The sequence below is a fragment of the Phallusia mammillata genome, chromosome 4 (assembly GCF_965637545.1).
Source record: "Phallusia mammillata chromosome 4, kaPhaMamm4.hap1.1, whole genome shotgun sequence".
Classification (NCBI taxonomy): Eukaryota; Metazoa; Chordata; class Ascidiacea; order Phlebobranchia; family Ascidiidae; genus Phallusia; species Phallusia mammillata.
In genome coordinates, this window is record NC_137255.1 from 9551636 (window position 1) to 9574401 (window position 22766).

Genomic DNA, 22766 nt, shown 5'->3' on the forward strand with positions numbered 1-22766 from the left:
ACAACATCGACAGCTATCAATCAAAATATGGTAATTATGTTGTTGCTTACTTCTGTTATACTAGGCTTGTAACAGATTCGTCGAGATAGGGACCTTCAATGTGGCCTATCAATAAATGGCAGTGGGGCTTCTGAACAATGGAATTTATCCTATGTTACAGGACTTTTCCCAGTTGTCGACCGAACCTATTAACAGCTTAATTTTAGCCCTAGACCCCAGGATAAAAATATCACCTGATTGTAGAAATTAATCACATACTCTTTTGCAAGAGATAAGTGCGTTTTACTCAAGCAAAGTTTTTTTTTGAAAATCAATCCGCTTTTTAAACTTTTTTTGCACAAAAATGGGTACTGTTGTCAACTAACTATTATCACTCTCTTCTATCTGCTTTGGCTTACGATACACGCACCAAACAAAAGTTAACACGTTCAAAACTCTTTTACCGAGCCCGTGGAAGGCCTAACATTACCTTATATATTAGCTATTAAAGTTTTGCAAGCATCTCATACAAAATGACTAACATCGTTTTTTTTCGCAAAATGCACCATGCAAATTGATATGTCAAAATGATTGATCGATAAATTGGTTTCCAGTATAACTACATCTGCATTGGTTTCATGACACGCAAGAGCGGTATTTTTTAATTTTTTAATTTATTTATTTTTGACTGCCTAATGGTTATATGTTTATCAAGTTTTGCAAGTTGATCGTTTAACCAAGCAACTTGACAAGAAACACTTCCTATATGTTTGATTTCAGAGTGTTGTTCAAACATATTGCGAAAAATCGAAATCTTTGCATGAATACCACAACTTTGTTTGACAGAATAATGTAAATCTTGTGTACAAATTGTATGTTTCTTTTCAGTTTCTTGACCTGATCGGAAGTGAGCTTCAGTGGTACAATCCAGTGTATTATATTGACATCGTTGTTGTTGATGCAATGTATCGACGAAGGGGAATATGCAGAAAGTTAATTAAAAGGTAGGATAATCGTTAACTAGCCTATGTGTTTTCAAACTTCTCGGACACATCTCTGCTTTCCACTTGAACGCCACTTTAAGGTAAACCTTTTCATAGGCTGGATTTAGAGGCGCAGAGGCTAAAAAACAAAAACAAAAACATTATCCACAGTAAGATGTGTAAAGGTGACATAAACCTACTCTGGTCCTGTACCACACCATATTTGAATAATGCTTCTATTATGTAAAAAATTGATTGACATACTTTTTCTTTTCACCAAACAACTACTATGTGTTGAGGAATAATGAAACAATACAAGAAGTGTATCTTGAAACTGGAGCCCCAAAAATTGCCCATCGGGCCCAGTGTTTTACACCCCAGCCTTACGAAACACTCATTATAAAATCAGACAAGATCAAAATCAGCTTTTTCGTGTTATTTCACACTATAGTTCAGTGGTCGGCCCCGTACCGGTCCGCGAGATGATTGCTACCGGGCCGTAGCCTATACGTTGTCAGGCCATGGCCTGCAGATGCTTTGAACCATTTTGCCCGTGCTTTTCGGGGATTAAACTAATTTGTGCGTTTTTATCCTCTGCTATAGTCATGGGCGCCGCCACGTAGGGGCAAGAGGGGGCACTTGCCCCCCCTTGGAATTTCAGTGTACCTCAATTTAACATATTTAGCAGCAAACCTAATTAAATTGGCAGCGCGGGGATTTGTGACATCGTTCAATGCTTTAACTTTTAGGCAACTCAATTGTGAAGTACACGATTTATGGCTTTATATGTAACAAATTCTTGATGCGGTAAAGTATCAGCCAAAATATTGCCCCCTCTTGCAAAATTTTCTGCCGGCGCCCATGGCTGTAGTTAACAGGTACAAAACAGACAAAAAAGTCCAGTTTAATATTTCAAATACTTATTACAAAATCAGCTAAGATGAATACATCCATACATGGATCAGCCCTGAAGTGTCCATGGCATACACGTTCATAAATGCTTGCGCGCTATGACTTATTACAAACTCTACTGCATTTTGTGTTCCAGATCAGAACAACAAGCATCTAGACTTGGTTGCAAGATAATCGCCGCCGTTGCCACATCGAAGTTTTCGAAGGAGCTTTTTCTTCGAGATAATTACGAGTTACATAAAGAAATAAATTACCGCGACTATGTTGATGCTGTGACAAAACAGAGACCGTTTATTAATCCACCGGCTCCTCATTTTAGCGCTGCACTTCTTATTAAGCGACTGAACCAAACAAACAATCAAACGTATGTTATACCATATTAAGTACGATCAATACAAGGTTTTGATCGTAGTTGGTTGTAAACACGTGTTCTTAATCGCGGACAACGTATTACATTCAGTATTACAAATGATTGTTTTGAGCATGTTTAACTTTACCGTTGCATAAGCTTGTCATTTGGATATGTTTTTTTAACCATAAAGGTGTTAGATTTGTAACACGAATTTTATCTTTGTCTACTATAAAGATAAAGTGCTTCTTTTGTTTGCCATTTTAGTTTTTTTGCTGATAAAGCGTTGTGCACCTGTTATTTTTGCACGCGTTTTCATCATTTATCATATGACTTTATTAAACTTTTTAAAACAAAAACTGTAGCCCACTTTTTAAATTCAAACCCGATTGCAAACTTCAGAAATTCCAGTCAAATAGCAGAACCATTCAATAAAGGTGGGTACCAAACAACGATACAAAATTGCCGAATTATGATTTCATAATCACCAAAAACGGAAATACATTTAAGCTTGTATTGAATAATATTGAATAAGTTATTTTGGCTTCTACTTTCGCCAACTCTAAAGTTTTGCAGAAAGGTCATTCTTGTATTGTGACAGCTGTTTTAGATTGTTATTATTGTGTTCACTTACATCAGGGGTCACCAAACTTTTTCAATGCAGGCCGGATAAGTTTAATAATGATTCGCGCGGGCCGCATAGTTTACATCAGAGTTGCAAGCGGGCCCGAAATCTGAGCCCGAACCCGGCCCGAATCCGGCCCGAACCCGAAAGTATAAGCCCGAAGCCCGGCCTGAACCCGAAACGTTTTTGCGAAGCCCGTTTAGGCCCGAAATTTTGATTGACAGGCCTATCCACGAAAGCCTTGCAACAAAGGATGAGAAAGAAAAAAGAGAAAGACAACAAACACAAGGAACAATAGTAGACAATTAATGGGGTAAACAATACGTTTTAGTGTAGGGTGGGCATTAGGTCAAAGCCAGAGTTACTTAGCTAAGTGATTTTATTCAAAAAAACCGCGGATACGGAACGTAAAGTCAGGCCCGTTTCAAGCCCATTTTCTCACAAATACCAGGTCCGAAAATCCCGTACCGTCTTGTAACTCTGGTTTACATGCCCTATCGCCCTCTTTTCAAACTTAACCCACGAGGCGATATTTATAGGAGCGTACTTTGGTGACCCCTGACCTACATCCACAACGGAATGTTCAATTAAAAACATCCATCGTAAAGGGGATTTTTGGTCCGGCTTATAATTCGGCCGAAATTATTCCACCTTATGGCTAAGTATTCGGTTACGCTCCGAACGTTTTGTGACAGGTTTGGTCCATTACTAGTTTAAACGATGTTCATGAAACTTTTATTGCAGCCCATGGGCATTACGCAAACGAGAGTCGAACCGATTTTAAGCTATTTGCAATTAAGGATATCCATTGATATTTGTATGTAAAACCAACAGACGTGGTATCACTGCTGTGGATATGTTTGCAGCAGTCAAATTGTATTTTGCATTAAACGATTTTCAACAGACGAAAGTTTTTTTAATGTTTAGATCTAAGTAGCTAGGTTTAAGTCACTAGGATTGTAACAACTATACTAAGTTATACTGACACCTAAGTTGTGACATTGGAATTTGTTAACCTGGGCTTTGAAAAGTTTGTGTATACTTAAAAAAAATATTAAAATATTTTTCTGTGGGTCAAGTAAAAATTACTTTTATTGCTAAATATTTAATGATAGAAATCTCACAGGAGTTATATTGTAGTGTTTGATGATTGGTTCTTTAAAATAACTTGACAGCGCAACAAAGGATTGCAACGCAACTACTGAGGCCACCGTGACTGAAACAAGTCAAATGGAATCAAATAGTACAGAAGCATTTGGGTCCCGTCCATACGAAAAAGCCCTGCTTCCACCTTTCTTCATTGCATCTCTTTACTTGTTTGTTTGTTCAATCATCTACCAAATTCGTAATCAAAGTCATTCACAAGCAATTAAATGGACTGATCGTTTTCTTGCACTGGCAGCTCTCTCATGTCTATTTAGCGCGGCTTTGCTCTCGATGGATATCTACATTTTCAGATCTAGCTCGCTGTGGTGCGCCACTTACTTTTGGTTGCGTGCGCCAAGTAACGTTGTGACAAATCTGCTAGTGTTTTCAGTACTTTGGTTGCGCCAGGCTTTTCTCAACAAGACACTCAAATTTCAAAGTGAGTGCATTAAAAACTTTGTTATTGCTACCAGATATGGAACTCTTGCCTTTGTCATAGTCAGCCAAATTTTGGTGTTGGTTGGAATGGTAAAGCGAAAGGAAATCGCAACAAACCAAGGCTGCAAGTTTGTTGGAAATCAATATGGTTATGCTGAAGGGTCTGCTGTCCTCTTATTCCAGGTCGGTCAGTTGTGCATTCTAGCTCTTTGCATTGCTCCCTTGCTGGGACAAATCGAAGATCAACGTGTTCGAAAATCTGTGGTCCGAGTCAGTATTTGTACAGCATTGGTTGTGTTTACCGATGGTATATTGCTTGCAGTTTTTGGTGCTTTGGAAAATCAAATTGAGCCCTGGTCCTCCGTGTCGTTTACGCCCCTTGTTTATAAGTACAGTCAGCTTTTCAACTTGTTTTGTCTCACAATGTCTTTTCGCGATTATCGCATGCGTTTGTTTCCGAAAAATCTTAACTCAAAAATCGAGCCAGCAACGGATGGAACTACACTTGAACTTCAGAAAACAAGAAAACTTCAAGACAACACAAAACAAGATGAACAGTAAAAATCAAATCTATGGATTCCATTGCAGACGTTTTAAATTGTTTGCTGTATATAATACTATGTCATTGTGTGTAAAATGTGTTGACGTACAGTTATTTATCAGTAGTCTTGATGCATTCCTTTAAATTGTTATCACTTATGCGTTATGCATATTGATGTTATTACGACCTGATGCATTAATTCTGTGAAATGCTTCATAGCGGCACGTTGAATCAGTTAGTAGGCAAATTCAAAAATAATTGTCAAGAATTTATGTTTGTACACATTATCGAATAAATCCAAACACAATGCATTTGCTTGTTTAGTTTATCAGAGTATTACATGCAATTATACAATAAATCAAATAATGCTCTTCTGGCCAATACATTGTTAAATGTCTGGTTCAGGTCGCCTTCATCAGGATAAAAACACTTTAAATCGTGAAAAAAAAACCTTTAACAAAGAAAACAAAAAGCAGCGAAAACGCAAACAACAAGAACAAACACGAAAAAGTAATAAACGCAAGGACTCCTAATTTACAGGTGTTTAAGCAACTGCAACAAGTACGTCCGTTCAAGGTGTCGCAACGTTGGTGAATGTGCCAGGAGTCGAGACTCAATCTTTTAAAATTATATCATACATGTTTAGAATTATAAGTTTTAAGTACAAATGTTATAGTACAAATATACAAATATTATCTGAAAAAAAAAAAAAAAACAGAAAGTTGTTATCAGAAAAACAAACACCCACAATAAGTTATATTGACTTCTACTTCTTTTGCCAATGTTTTTCAGAAAAGTCTTTATTCATGTATTGTGAAAGCTGTTTTGGCTTATGACCGCATATTCGGTTTCGGCCCGAACGTTTTTTGACGGGTTCAGTCCATTTACTAGTTTATTTACATTTATTTTATTTTATTTAGTTTATTTACATTTAGGATGTGCCCATGAAACATTTATTGCAACCAAGCATTTATACGCAAAATGGCCATTATGATCCGGGTCATTTAGACGTAGCTACAAAATGCATATCTTTTGAAGTTTACACGTTTAACTGTAAGGTATGGTACGTGAAAAACAACAAACAATTGGGTCATTTGGACGTAAAAGAATAATTTCAAAAAATTGCGCACTTAAAGCTGTTAATTGTTTTAACGCTAAGGTGCTTATGTTTGTGTTAATTAAATTCAAGGTTAAAGGGCTTTACTAAATCGACTTTTGCAACGATCATGTCTTTGAACCAGAAAAAGTGATTGCTATTGTTGTGATAAATGATATCGGGTGTTTTACAACTTTGAACAAACTTGCGTTACTGGAGTAAATCGAAAGATTTCATTCGACCAGCCATCACGGACAAATATTAACTTACGCTGGATCAATAAGATGGGTATTTGGAGTCAAGCCCATCTCCCAAGCAACCGCATATAACTGGGCATAGGTTAGATCAGGGTAGGGAACCTTTTGGTTTATTAAGGCCCACAACATTTTTTCGACACTCGTGTAGGCCGCATCAACTATTTCCAAGCCTTGGGACCGTGGTTTTCAAACCTTTTGGTTGCATAATCGTTTGGTAATTTTCCTGAGTGGGACTAAGCTGATTACAGCGTTCAAGGTAAGTAAATTGTTCGCTGGACTTCTATTTCAAAACAACATCCCGGATTTATTTCACCTGTAGATTGGCATATTTGCGCATTTTAGTGATATGAGAGCAATTTGTTACATGTCCAAGATATTAGATTATGCGCAGACAACTGCTTTGTTTGTGACAAAAATGAGATTGTAGGGAAACCGTTTTGTAAACCAAGCGTTGACCTAGAACTACTTAAATGGCTGTAACGTCCCGTGAACGCGCCCCGGTTACAGCGCGGAACGTCACACGAGGGGGGATTGAAACGCGATTCCTAAAGGTCTCCAACACGCAGTCCACACAGATAGGGTGTTTTGTAGATCTTATATTCAAACACTTTCAATGAAGAATGAAGAGGACGGTGGGAGGCGATAGAAACGATCGGAAACGGTTTCTACATAAAGCATGACATTAACATTGCGCTTTAAATGTAGAAATATAACTCAAAGCTTACCAACTGTTATGGTAACCGGAAGAAAATATATAACATGGGCAATCCCAGAAATCACTGTCACACACCTAAATACACAATAAAGCATGAAACCACAATATGCCATTATGACGTCATACACAATGCTTACCAAGCTATGTAGAGCGACAGTGTGGAAAAGTCACGCTTCACGTGAATATCGTACAAGAACGCTGCGTAAACAAATACAACTTAAGCAACTTAAATAAACCCAACTACACGTACAGTACGACTATTAAAAAAGGGGAATGACATTTTAGGTCAAGTTCACAGCGGTTAGCAGTCATTATGGTAATTCACAATATTGAGTCATTAAACACATATATACAAAGTGACTCACCAATAATCGTCAATAAACAGCTTTTCTACAACAACCGACACAGCACCGTGCTTCACGGAAGTCAGCAACCAAAAGAACTAAACCACGTTGCGTTATCACACAAAACTGGCAGTCGATTGTTACGTCACACAACGCACTAGGTTACAACACAAGTTGTACTAAGGAAATGCGGGAATCTATAGAAATCGGCAATTACTGGCAAATAAGATGTAACAATGGCCATGTAAGTTAAGTGATGAAGGTGGAAAAATGACATTTTCACGTAATTCTAGGGTTGGGTATTTGACCGGTCAAATAAAATCTCGTCAAATATCTTTGACTGGTCATTTTGACCATTTGACTGGTCAATTGACCGGCTTGCCAACCCTAATTTCTCTTCGACTGTGACAGCATGCAATATTAAGGTCTTTAGAACGTAGTTTGACATCGAATGCTGTACCTATAGTCCAAAGAGGCCGCATGTGGCCTTCTGGTTGCAGGTTCCCCACCCCTGGGTTAGATTAATCGAGTTTACGATGGGGGTTCGAACGTACAGTAGGAGCTCATCTATAGACATGTCTTTCCGTCTAGCCCAGGGGTTTCCAAACTTTTTTGGTCTGTGGCCCAAATATCCATTCGAGGATCACCACGTGCTGTAAATTTGGGCACAAACAATTTCTATGAAAATTTAACACTTTCTGTTAGCCATATTTGCAGCTGTTATTTAGTAAATTTCACTAAATGTTTCTGAAAAGAAGCTAGTTCAATAAATGGCTACTTCTCAATTCCCGCTACTCACATGCTTGACTACTCACCCACTTTAAACTGCTCTCTCCCACGCAGCAGCTAAAACCCATTGTTAGGAGACAATGGCCTTTATTGCTAAATAATTATTGTTTTGCAAATATTACGTTTTTAAAAAACAAAGCGCCCACCTGGGTTTTTGTATTTATATAGAATAGACCTAGCCGAACTTAATGATTCAGCATCCCCGCACCCCCTAGGAACAGTTCTCGTACCCATTGGCGGTTCTCGTACCCACCCCTGGTTAAGAAACCCTGGCTTAACGTCATAAACATTGGATGCAAACATCATTAGTAACCTTACATTAACGTATACCATGTAACGCAATTAAACTTCACTGACGCATTTGGGTCCGCTATACCCATTTGTCAGAAACATCCCCTCTAAAAATGCTTTAGAGTTTAGACTTTAGAGCAGTGGTTCCCAACCAGGGCCCATGGCCCCCCAAGGGGGCCACAAGCTATGTTCCGGGGGGCCACGGGCGTAGATTTACAAGAAACACCCACTAAAAGTCGTTTTCACTTTAACTTTATTCCCGAATTTAATCGACTATTTCACATACTATTTGTTTATAGTGAGGTTCATTTACTGTATTAGACCTATTTAAGGCCAAAATTAATACCGCATTCCAACGCGAGATTGCTATCTACATTTCAAGGGGGCCACAGGTCCTACAAGGTAACTTGAAGGGGGTCACGAGGGCAAAAAGTTACTTTAAGGGGGCCATGGTCCACGAAAGGTTGGGAACCACTGCTTTAGAGTTAGACACTGCAATTTTAATTGTTATTTTGTACTGCTATTTACAGTAGCGGTTATGAAACACTTAGGTAACAACTTGTATCGATTTGATTGCGAGTCGCCAAGCGAGACTTTGCATATACTTTGATCTTCGCACAAAACATTCGCGGGACACCGTCGCAGACCCGCTTATTCGACATTACCACTGGCAGTAACGCTTTCCATTTCCCAATGGCAAAAAACTTTTCCCGCCGTTGCAACCATTGCGCCATAAGTCCATTGTTACGACATAACTGCCAGTGCCAACCTTGTGTGTGTCCTACTTCCACGGTTTCCTTTGTTTTCACACGTGTAGTCTGTTTAGTGATTCAGTAGTAGTTAAGGCTGTGGTGTATGTATTACATTTTTGCTGTGTTAGATAATTTTATGTTATATAAGTTAGCTTGTTTGGTCTGTTTTGTAATTGTGACGTTTTTGGTTCTTTTGGTTTACTTCAGGTGGTCAAAATTCCGTTTTAAATCACTGTTCAATTAATAAAGTGCATCTGAAACCGACTGTCTTATTCTGTTCTGTCAGTCAGGAGACTGTAAGATAGAATTAGCAAAAGGCTTGAATTCTACAGTGGTAATCCGACATCTGAAAAAACTACTTTTGTTGTTGTTAACAACTTAAAACTTAGGTGTTGCAAAGCCGAGCTATTTCCAGTAACAACTTCTTGCGCACCTTAATATCGCTTGGTGCGCTTTGATATCACTTGGTGCACCTTAAAATCGCGTGGTACACATTTATATAACTTGTAGCACCTTCATATCGCTTGGTGCAGCTTAATATCGCTTGGTGCAGCTTAACATCGCTTGGTGCACATTTATATCACTTGGTTCTCCGTTATATCGCTTGGTGTACCCTTATATCGCTTTGTGCACCTTCATATCGCTAGGTAAGGTTAAACCGAGCAATTGAAAGGTGCACCAAGCGGAATAAAAGTGCACCAAGCGACATAAGGGTACATCAAGCGATATAACGGAGAACCAAGCGATGTACACATGCGCCGAGCAATATAAAGTTGCACCGAGCGATATAAATGTGCACCCAGCGATATTAAAGTGATATTAAGGTGCACCAATCGATCCTGTATATTTTAGATGCACCGCTAAATAGTAGGTAAAAAGCACTCAACAATATATAAATTCAAATTCAGTTATGGCTTTTTTATGGTTTTCTATGTTGATATTAAACACCAGGCCCTATTATAGGATATAAACCACCAACCACCAACTTTTGAAATTTCGTCACAAACTATCTTTGTTTAGAACAGGGGTTCTTAACCTGGGGTGCACGCACCCCCAAGGGGTGCGAGAACTGTTCCTAGGGGGTGCGGGGATGCTGAATCATTAAGGTTGGTTAGGTCTATTCTATTTAGGCAATTACAGAAGGGGGAGCGCAAATTGGTTAGTGATTTGAAAGGGGGTGCGAAAATTGGTTGGTGATTTGAAAGGGGTGCAGCAAGGAAAAAAGGTTAAGAACCACTGGTTTAGAATGAAAACCCTAGGAACCATTGTGTGGCCATAGATTGCGCGTTTAATGTTGTTGTCGTTAATGGTCTTCAATGTACAGAAAAATACTTAAAGTTTGGCCTGGTAGACAAACCTTTAATAGCATAGTCTGTCTAACTTCTAATGTCTAAAATTAAGATTTGTTCCTCGGTGATTTGGTTATGACGTAATCGATACAGTACAAAGTGAAAGCCAATTTTTATTTAAAAGTCATCAATATTAAAACAACCTTAAACTACGTTTGAAGAACCGAAATATTCAAGTAGTGATTGTAGAGAAATGTTTAAACTTGTGTGTATATATATATGTATATATATGTGCAGTGTTTTTTAAGGTGTTTTGGGGGACCGAAACGGTTCCCCAAATTTCCCTAGCGGTTTCCCAAAATTTGGACTTACAACTACAGTTTTTAGTATTTAAATGAAACACTTGCGGTCTCTTAAAACTACTTAGCGGTCACCCAAACCAAACCTTAAAAAAAAACCTGTATATGTGTTTTGTAAAACAAGAGAAAACGAATGACAAAACATACCGATACAATAAAAAAACAAAAAGCATACAATGCTTTAAATCCATCTTCAGTTTGTCAGATCAACCTTTACTATTCAATGCAACAGGCAAAGCCATATGATTGCGATGAGATACTGATGTGTTTGTATTAATCATCGTTGTCGGCTCGACTTTTGAGAAAGTGCTAAAAGGAAAAAGTCGACTGCGATAATCGCGAAACGATAAAAACAAACAAATGATGTTAAACAGCTGACCGATCTTAAAGATAAGAAAGAAAAATGACATGGATGACCAATTCCCAACTTTGTCTCGGTTCGCTCCATTAACTGCGCACACAAGAATATCCGAGAAAACAACCAAAGCTGCCGATACACTGATTCGAATCACAGATTTACGTACTTTAGGATCTTTGATTCGTTTTGCCAGGGGAGCCAAGCAAAGCACCAAGATGAACAACTGGCTTAGTGTGAACATCATTATGGAAATTCCTGCCAAGACAATCACATGTGAGCCTTCGTACTCACATCCTCGCTTTGTACTACTGACTTTTCTTGTGATCGATACTACTATTGGCAATATTTGACTTACTGTGAACAATATTTTCGTCGCGTATCTGGTCACAGTAATCAAGGAATTGCCACATTTCTTTTGCAAAGTGATATTATTGTGCAGTGTGGTTTGTCGCAACCAAAGCGCCCCAAACACAAGCGAGTTTGTTACGACGTTAACCATCACACGCAATGTGAAGTAATTCCAACACCAGGTCCAACTTGGTATGATGAAATAGATTTCCACCAATTGCAAGATTAAGCTAAGAAAGATGGTCATTGATGAGATTGAAAGGAGATGGTTTGTCGTTGTAATTACTGGTGAAGTACATCTGATACGAAACTGGTAGACAACCGAACAGAGCAAGATGTAAAAAGATGCGATGAACAGTGGAGGAAAAATGACTTTTTCGTAGGGACGGGATCCAAATGCTTCAGTGAGGTTTATCTCCGTTTTAATTGGGTATGTTGTTGTAAGGTTAGTACTGACGTTGGTATCCATTTATTTGTTAACAAAATTTGGTTGCAGTTATAGTCAACTATATTACACAATTTCTGGATTAGACATTGGATTAAGATATGTGAAATCAAAACATTAAATGATTTTCATATCATTTCGAAACATATTGATCATAGAAATAGGTGACTTCTCAACTACGAAAATCCAATCTATCTGCACATTTTCGAAACTCAGAATGACGTAAAGTATGTCAATAATTTTGCACTGCTTATTTAAAAACCCAACCAGGGCTATTTTTATGCAAGTTACATTGAATATATTGCTGCGTCCATCACACTTAATAAGAGATTAATTAGTAATATAAAACACTACTTCTTATTTGATATTTCTGACCAGTTTAGTTAGAATTAGTTGATTCTTCTTGACCAGTTTGAAACTATAACTATGTCAATAAACAATACATTTTTAGCTGAAAATCATTGAAAGTACCTTTTTTCATGACCAGCTTAATTACAAGTATCTGAATGAACAACACAACTTTAGCTCGAAAGATGATTTCAACCTTTGATAATATTTTGTATTTATAACTTAACTATAGCCTAGCAATCTTGCCAGGTTTCATCACCTGAAATTAATTTACGCTACTGCTGTATTTTTAAGACACATCACTTGACTTTTAATATTTAGCGAAATAGGTTTTGATTGAATTAAATCTACATTAGTGATAACCCTGCGCGCATTATAACTAGTTGCATTACTATAGGACAACAACTGTTGCTATGTACGAGTCTTTCATTCATACACACAATTCACTATAGTCCATACCAAATGAACACAACTATTGAAAAAATATATATTTCCCATAGTTTAATTGGGGTCAAAATTTGTTTAACACCTGTTGCATGTGTATGCAGACAATAAATGTTTTATAAGTGTATCGTGTTTCTTCTGGGTAACAGGTTATGTTTAATTGCAACTGACTGTTTTTTGAGTTATTATTTCGCATAAACGAAAAGTTGTTTTATACCCATTTGACTAATTTGCCGGGGTAAAGTACTGATTTTACAAACATTTTGTGCTGCTTAATTTTTAAGTTGTGTGTTTGTGTTTACGTTGGCATAGCGATATGTTCTGCTGCACAACGCGTCCACCTTGTTTGTTTTCAAATGACCTACATTTCTTTAGCACAAGGCTCTCGAGAGAAAAAAAATTGCAGGTGCAAGTTCTGGGCCCCCTTATGAAGAGTGTAGTCATGTCTAAAATAGTTCTAATAAAATATGTTTGTCCACCATAGTTGCACCATAATTCATGCTTTCAAGCCATTTTGGTTTCAGTGGCTAAATCCAAGCCAACTATGTTTATGTCAGCACCTTAACGCAGTACCATTCACCCTAGCTGTCAGGTTTTGATTTTTATGTTGAATCTGCCCATATGCTTGCATATCTTTCACATTATTACTTCTTTTTGGGCACATCTTAAACCACTACTCTTTAGAATGGTCCTTGGTTCTGTACTTGACTCTGTAGAGTTGTTCATAGTCCACATTCGGCAATCAGCATCAACATTTTTTCAGTTTTAAAACAATAAAAAATACAATCATATTTGACCCTGCAACTTTAAACTTAATACTTATGAGACCCCTACTTTCTCATGGGCCCTGGCGAACCGGCTGCAACCCCCTCCTGTTGGGCCTGCTTAAGCGTAATTATTTATTTGTGTACACAGGGTATTGTCGCTGGTTTATAATTGTTAAATTCTTAAGAATACAATTTTAAGAGATTTGTGCGACTGTTTTGGTGACAGTTGCAATGCGTCTGTTATTGTATGGTAGGTCCTAAAATTGGTATCCATTGATCCATTAACAAAATTTTATTGCATTTAATAAAAAAAATTGCCGCACAATTTGAGAAAAAAATATTAAATTATCACACGTGAAATAAACTCATCAGCAGATTTTCGATTACAAATTTTCCTACTGGGCACACAACTACATATTTAAAATCTATTTTTTTATTATGCAATCTTTTGATACTCACAAGCAGAATAACATTCCCTAGACCAGTGGTTCTTAACCTTTTTGGTGTGGTTTCCCACTAAAGTAAATCACCAAGTTCGAATTTCCCCCTCTGTTATTTTTATAATGATGTTTTGTGCCCAACATTAACAAGAAAAATTATTCTTTAATCGAAATAATTTTGTGAAGCAATTTAGTCAGGACTCAGGACCTTCAAGGTATATTGCAATCTTTTTTAGTTTGAATAGTGATTTCGTGAAAAGTAAAATCGTGTGGAATTTTGAAAAATCTCATGTGCTTGCATTAGTCATTTATTGCATCACAATCAACAGATCAAATGCATTTATTCGCGAACAATAACAAAGTCATTGATACTTTTAGTAATGTCTGTGACGTAACAAACGATTATTGGATGTTTATGCGCCTTGTAAAACTAGATGTAGTTAATCTTACATGTTGTTGCGGAAAATATTGTCTTAAATTAACTTTCAACGGTTAATTTCAACCCACGGGCCCGAGTTTGGTGACTTCTGACTCACATAATTTCCCTCTGAAAACATTAAATTTCCCACTAGTGGGAAATTTCCCACCGGTTAAGAACCACTGCCCTAGACAAACCTTTATAAGCTGTCAATTCCAAAACCTCAACAGGCCTCTTACCTTTTGCACTGCATGCTACATTAAAAAGATTGTTTCGATGAACAAGCATAATAAGAAAAAAATATGTAATCAGAATATGAAACACAATTAGCAAAGTTATTTTGTAATAATAAACAATATTTTTTTCTTGATTTTTAATGACCAGTTTGATTTTAGCAATGGTAATATTTTTTTGCACTGATACATAACCATCTCGGCTGGTTAGTTCAACCTAATTCAATTGAAGCTACTCTTCCAAAATTAATGACACACTATTTGACTTTAGTATTTGGTGACATAAATTGAATTGAAAAAAAATCTGATTTAACCTTTGTCGTTAGCCAGCTTATGCATAACTCAAACTCAAACTTTTGCTATGAACAAGTCAGCAAATATGCCCTAATCCAGAGGCGTGCAACATATGACCCGCGGGCCAGTGTCCGGCCCGCGACACCTATTTTTGTGGCCCGACCAGACTTCAAAGTACTCTTTTAATTATGAATATTTTTTACTGTTAGAGCATGGATTGTTGCTATTTGTACACCATCACTGATATTTTTGACTTTGTACACGTCACACGGTGGTAAGGTTTTATCCACTGTGACGACATATTTCCGTTGTTGCATCATAGTGTGCATTATGAAAGAACTGCTTTTCTAGCAAAGATTCAGTAACATGATTTATAGGTGCAGCAAATATATTGAGATTTATTCTACGAAAAGGTTAGCATATATCCCATTGATCAAAGAGTACTCAAAGAGTAACTTGATTGTGTGCGCTTTGGCATTAAATAAACTGTTTAAAAAATGTATGTGTTGCTTTATTGTCTGGCCCTCAGCATTTTTTAACTGTAAGTTGTGGCCCACTGCGATAAACAGTTGCACGCCCCTGCCCTAATCCATACAAACACAATCACACAACATTAGCAAATGAACGCAAAAGTTGGAAAATATTATTTCCTTTAGTTAAATGAGATCAAAATAGTTGTTCAACACCGTTTTTTTGGTCGCAATAAATTTTGCAATGGCCTGTCGCGTTCCGTTAGGTTTTACAGGATTTTGTTGCATTTTAAATTATTGTTTTAGGAGCTGTCGATCCACATAAAAAATTATTAACTCTTTGGATTAATTTGTGGAGGTACTACTTTCACAATATTTTCCGATCACTTCCTTAAAATTGTGTTTTTTGCAGTATCTATAACATTTAAAACTGCCAAACACCCGACACAACCTTGCCCCACAGCGCTTCTACTTTGATTGTGCAAAAATTACTGACTTTTTGAGAAAAAAATGTTATTTATATAAACCGAATGTCGCTTGCCGTACTGTCAAAAACAAAACAATAATTAAGGTGCATCACGCTTTTCACGTTTTTTGAATGACTCAAAATATTAAATTTTCAGTTCCGGTAAGCAGAAAATTGCACAAATTGTTTTTAACACCCAGGCAAACATTTAAAATATTAAATTCAGCTTTAACGGGAAATAAATCAAACAATGTTTGAGAAACACAAAAAACAAGTGATTTTAGGGAAATTGTTCAAAGTTGATAGTTTGTTTGCAATATAACATAAAAAATGAAAGCAAAAACACATATAAATGAATGCATGAAACAAAACTTTAAACTTGCAGCATGCAGCTAATATTAGATTTATCCAGTCGTAGATTTTTTTTCAATTTACAGTTCTTCGATTGTCAAATTATTTTCTTTTGCAACAGGCAAAGCTTTAGGGTTTCGAAAAGTCATTTGTGTGCTCGGATTTTTCTTTGTAGCTGGCTTGACTTTTGAAAATGAACTAAAGGGAAAAAGCCGTTTGAGATAATCGCGAAACGACAAAATCAACAAGGAAAGATTGATGATATGACTAATTCTGAATATAAGATAAACAAACGACAGCGATATCCAGTTTCCAATCATGTGCAAGGAGAAAAGGGTAACCAAAAGAAAGAACAAATCAGATAAAAGAACCAAAGCTGCGCACACACTGATTCGAATCACAGATTTGCGTACTGTAGGATCTCTAATTCGTTTTGTCAAGGGGGCCAAACAAAGAGCCAAGATTAACAACTGGCTTATGGTAAAGCAAATTAAGGAAGTTCCTGCTAAGAACAACAAATGTGTGCCTTCAAACTCACATCCTCGCTTTGTACTCATGAATTTCCTTGTGAACAAGACTACTATAAGCAATATTTGACTCACTGTGAACAATGTCTTCGTTACATATCTCATCACAGTAATTAAGCAATTGCTATATCGATTTTGAAAATTAATATTATTGTGCAGTGTGGTTTGTCGCAACCAAAGTGTCCCAAACACCGACAAGTTGATCGCGGCGGTAGACAATGTCCGCAACGTGAAGTAAATCACACACCAGGTCCAACTTAATATCACAAAGTAGATTTCCACAAATAGCAAAACTTCGCTGAAAAGGATGGCCGCAGATGACAAAGAAATAAGACGGTTTGTCAGTTTGATTGTTTTTGAATCAGCTTTGATGCTATTCTGATAAACGATGGAACAAATAAGGATGTAAAGTGATGCGATGAATATCGGAGGAAGAATGACTTTTTCGTACGGTCGGGATCCGTATGCTTCAGTGAGGTTCAATTCTGTATGCATTGCGTCTGTTGTTGTAAGGTTAGTACTGACGTTGGTATCCATTGTTTCGTTCACGGAACTTTGTTAGATTCATCTAAAATCTACTGCACAATTTGTAAAAAAAACGTTAAATTTAGACTCGGAAATAAACTCATGAGTTTGTCATCGTGATTATTATACGTACTCGCACACACAACTAGCCTACTCATTTAAATTACATTTTTTATCTAGTTATTCTGATTGATAAGTAGAATAACATTAATTATAAGCACTGTCGTTCGCCATTTCAATTCAATAGCCTAATTAGGCCTTTCCTTCTCCACCACTATATTAAATAGGTTGCTGCGTTGGTGAGACGAAGTTTTATGTAATTGAAAGATGATACACTACCAGCAAAATTAAATTGTGAACTCAAACACTTCTTTTTTCTTGTTTTTTTTACTAGAATATTATATTCAATTCAATTATTGGAATAAAAATTCCGATTTTTGCTTTAAGTGCAATTTATCAGGATCATTGCTCATTTTGGATGCACTGATAGGCTAAATACTTGATCAACCAATCGTGGTATGACCAACATAAATGAAATGACGCTTTTTTGTACTTTTTAAGACACACTACTGGACTTTATTGTTTAGTTTAATAAATTGTTTTTGAACAAATGTGGACTAGTGGTTTTTAAACTTTTTTAATTTTTTGTCAAGCACTTACGCGGTCCAATCTAAATATATCTATGAAACGGAACGTAACTTGGTGAAACAAAACATGTAGTTACCAATAAACTAAGTAAATTCATTCATGCCAAAAGTACTGGTACAACAACGTGCAGTATCAATTTAGTTTAGTTTCGTATGATTACTTCGTGTAAGAATGTATTAAGGGCAATTTGATACGTTTCAAATGAGACTAAAACAACAATTAAATAGTTCGTAAACAATCGCCTTATTTTGTTTCTAATTTCTGCTTAAACAGTCGCAAGATCCTAATTTGTAGAAATGTTATAAGCTCCCCGCGTCCCCTTAAAAAATATAATAAAAATAATATAGCTTTGCGGGCTCCTGAGAGACCGTGGACCCCAATTATGACCCATGCACATATATTACATTATCCAGCAAAGCAACACAACTATAAGGATAATAGTTTTGATTTAAATATCATCGTTTTAACAAAACGATCATAAACCAAACGTTGCCTAACATTACCTACTCCAACACTAACTCTAGTTGTGCGCACAAGCCGGCTCATTTACCCTCATTTATACAAACATAATTTAATAATCAATAGAAAACGAACACAACAGTTGGACAATAATATTTTCTGCGGTTGAGTTAGGGTCAAAAAACACCGGTTACATGTTTGGTTGCAATAAATTTTGCATATACATATCGCGTTCCATTAGATTTTACAGGTTTTTAGAAAAAAACTCTTTGGTTGAGTTTGTCGAACTTAATATTATGTTTGAATTTTTCAGGATATCTATGTTATATGAAACGACTATTATACGAACTGACTCAGCTTTGCATCACTTTTACTTTGACTGTGCTAAATTATATATAGTTAGTGAAAGAATGTTGCTATTTAAATGACCCAAACGCCGCTTACCGTACGGACAAAAACACAATATAGTGAATTACTTTAAATTTTTAAATGTTTAAATAATTTTTTAGTTTCAGTGACCAAAAAATATTAACCACGAATTCTCAACTACCACAAGGCTGGTGGCAGCAACAACCACAAATGCTGTTTTTCCACCTAATTAACTAAAACGACGTACTAACAGCATTGAATTGGTAGTAGATAGTTGGAATTCTTTGTTGTAGTAGAAGTTCTTCACCAAATTAGCGCGCCAAAATCCAACAAGTAATTCGTCTGATATGGCATTCACGATTTTTGACACATCTTGTTGAACCGTGAAAATAGAGCAATCCCTTATTCAAGGTTTACTTTTCAACATAAATCGGTATTTTGCTTCAAATATGAAGGTTAACGACTCTTACTGTGACGTAACAAACAAACAGTGGAAAAGACACATTGTCTGACTAAAACCACGTCTTAATTGCTGCCTTGGTGCACATTAAGTTTTATGTTATGTATGAACAAGGAAACGTGCCAAAAATCCATAGTTATGCGTAAAACAAACAAAAAAATGGTCAAAAATAAAATAGTGGCGTTTTTGTCATAGATCAATAACTCTGCAAACAATAAACAAATATTAAAAACTCCCTAGGATCTAAACAGCAACGTCATACGCCCATGCAACATTTATGACCGCAGCTAAAGCACAATTTGTATAAATCTGTTGTCTTTATCGGATACAAGCTGTTGCGTTTGTGTCAATGAGATCATTAGGCTTGTTAACAGCAAAGGTTGGCAGTTTAGATGGATTATATTTTATGAATTGAGACATACCAATTTAATATTCATACTGGTTTCAATTTAACATTCAAATAAAAAAATACGTCCTAATTCTGCAGTTCAGTGCTACTACACGCACATAACACAGCTGGTTAAATAACCTTGAGAATACAAACCGAAAACTTACTATGAAAAGACGATGTACATCAGATAGTTGTTAAAACTTATTTTGGTACGTTTTTTGGCTTTTCTCTTTTGCTTTAAAGATTCTAAATAGTTCCCTTAATGTCACAGACTACACTATTCGTAATTTTTGTGTAGCAAACGATACTTGTGCTACCTTGAAAGTTGATGACAAGTTTGTAAAAGATCATTACGGTAACACTGAAACTAACCTGAAACACTTTCTTTCTCCAACTGCAGCACTTTTTGGTCAACACGAGGCACCGCATCAGTTGCAAAAAATAGCCTATCATATTCAAAAACATGCTAACGTGATTTCGTCAATCAATAACACAAAATGACGTTGTAAAAGGAGTAATTTCATAAAAGGAGTAATCCATTTGATGGAGAAACCGGAGAACTTTGTGGTGTTATGGTCAATGTGTGTTCAATACCATCAAGCAGTTTAGATGAAATACAAAACCCAACAGCTCACGAAAAGTGTGTCACCATCGCAAGAGTAAGTATTTGGTCGGTTTGCAAACAGCTTAACAACCGTATAGGTATAATTCAGTCCTTGGCAGTTTTTAACGATAAATATTATCCCCTGTTTTTCGCAACTAATTCATTTTTGCAAAACTGTCATAAAAAGTTTACATAAGTTTCTTGTTAGCAGTATGTTACTTGCATGTATTCATGACAACGTGGAGAGAAGCTGTTTAAACACTTTCTTCCCCCAATGAGTGTCCAAACTTCTTTATCTCTGGTTGAGTCAATCAATGGCCGGGTCAAAACCACTAGGCCTATATAACACTATGTAGGCTTGATAATATATGACAGTGATTGAATCATTACTTGTAAATTTATGAGTCACCAATGCATAGGTTTATAATAATAGACTTACATTATTTATCATTTCAAAAAAATGTAGATCGAGATAATAACAACATCGACAGCTATCAATCAAAATATGGTAATTATGTTGTTACTTACTTCTGTTATAGGTTAGTAACAGATTCGTCGAGATAGGGACCTTCAATGTGGCCTATCAATAAATGGCAGTGGGGCTTCTGAACAATGGAATTTATCCTATGTTACAGGACTTTTCCCAGTTGTCGACCGAACCTATTACCAGCTTAATTTTAGCCCTAGACCCCAGGATAAAAATATCACCTGATTTAGAAATTAATCACATACTCTTTTGCAAGAGATAAGTGCGTTTTACTCAAGCAAAGTTTTTTTAAAAAATCAATCCGCTTTTTAAACTTGTTTTGCACAAAAATGGGTACTGTTGTCAACTAACTATTATCGCTCTCTTCTATCTGCTTTGGCTTACGATACACGCACCAAACAAAAGTTAACACGTTCAAAACTTTTTTACCGAGCCCGTGGAAGGCCTAACATTACCTTATATATTAGCTATTAAAGTTTTGCAAGCATCTCATACAAAATGGCTAACATCGTATGTCAAAATGATTGATCGATAAATTGGTTTCCAGTATGACTACATCTGCATTGGTTTCATGACACCCAAGAGCGGTATTTTTTAATTTATTTATTTATTTATTTTTGACTGCCTAATGGTTATATGTTTATCAAGTTTTGCAAGTTAATCGTTTAACCAAGCAACTTGACAAGAAACACTTCCTATATGTTTGATTTCAGAGTGTTGTTCAAACATATTGCGAATAATCGAAATCTTTGCATGAATACCACAACTTTGTTTGACAGAATAATGTAAATCTTGTGTACAAATTTTACGTTTCTTTTCAGTTTCTTGACCTGATCGGAAGTGAGCTTCTGTGGTACAATCCAGTGTATTATATTGACATCGTTGTTGTTGATGCAATGTATCGACGCAGGGGAATATGCAGAAAGTTAATTAAAAGGTATAGGATAATCGTTAACTAGCCTATGTGTTTTCAAACTTTTCGGACACATCTCTGCTTTCCCGATACACATGAACGCCACTTTATGGTAAACCTTTTCATAGGCTGGATTTAGAGGCGCAGGGGCTAAAAAACAAAAACAAAAACATTATCCACAGTAAGATGTGTAAAGGTGACAGAAACCTACTCAGGTCCTGTACCACACCATATTTGAATAATGCTTCTATTATGTAAAAAATTGATTGACATACTTTTTCTTTTCACCAAACAACTACTACGTGTTGAGGAATAATGAAACAATACAAGAAGTGTATCTTGAAAATGGAGCCCCAAAAATTGCCCATCGGGCCCAGTGTTTTACACCCCAACCGTACGAAACACTCATTATAACATCAGACAAGATCAAAATCAGCTTTTTCGTGTTATTTCACACTATAGTTCAGTGGTCGGCCCCGTACCGGTCCGCGAGATGATTGCTACCGGGCCGTAGCCTATACGTTGTCAGGCCAGATGCTTTGAAACATTTTGCCCGTGCTTCCCGGAGATTAAACTAATTTGTGCGTTTTTATCCTCTGCTATAGTTAACAGGTACAAAACAGACAAAAAAGTCCAGTTTAATATTTCAAATACTTATTACAAAATCAGCTAAGATGAATACATCCATACATGGATCAGCCCTGAAGCGTCCATGGCATACATGTTCATAAATGCTTGCGCGCTTTGACTTATTACAAACTGTATTGCATTTTGTGTTCCAGATCAGAACAACAAGCATCTAGACTTGGTTGCAAGATAATCGCCGCCGTTGCCACATCGAAGTTTTCGAAGGAGCTTTTTCTTCGAGATAATTACGAGTTACACAAAGAAATAAATTACCGCGACTATGTTGATGCTGTGACAAAACAGAGACCGTTTATTAATCCACCGGCTCCTCATTTTAGCGCTGCACTTCTTGTTAAGCGACTGAACCAAACAAACAATCAAACGTATTAGACCAAGTATTGCTCATCCAGCAGTTTTTATTGTAAACAATCGACGTTTCGACGTCCTATACAAGACGCCTTCATCAGGATAATGACATAACTTGCAAGACGAATGTCTTTTAAAGCGAC

The 22766-nt window shown here is 36.6% G+C and overlaps 1 protein-coding gene and 1 long non-coding RNA gene across 3 annotated transcripts; both read right to left on the reverse strand.

The window, feature by feature from the left end:
* Window positions 1-6904: 6904 nt before the first annotated feature.
* On the reverse strand, window positions 6905-7435 carry LOC145224590 (uncharacterized). The gene is made up of 2 exons (XR_013859696.1): window positions 7052-7435; window positions 6905-6991 (listed from the first exon to the last, which is right to left on the reverse strand). It is a non-coding gene; the product is annotated as an uncharacterized LOC145224590 (long non-coding RNA).
* Window positions 7436-15937: 8502 nt separating this feature from the next.
* Window positions 15938-21574, reverse strand: LOC145224883 (uncharacterized). Of its 2 annotated transcripts, none has more exons than XM_080091490.1 (2): window positions 20759-21574; window positions 15938-20072 (listed from the first exon to the last, which is right to left on the reverse strand). In XM_080091490.1, exon 2 carries the CDS (start codon window positions 17309-17311, stop codon window positions 16328-16330), a length of 984 nt encoding a protein of 327 aa, XP_079947616.1. In that variant the 5' UTR covers window positions 17312-20072; window positions 20759-21574; the 3' UTR covers window positions 15938-16327. The 2 variants fall into 2 exon arrangements, with proteins under 2 accessions (XP_079947616.1, XP_079947617.1); XM_080091491.1 differs by having other exon boundaries at window positions 15938-17352; window positions 19999-21574.
* Window positions 21575-22766: the final 1192 nt, after the last annotated feature.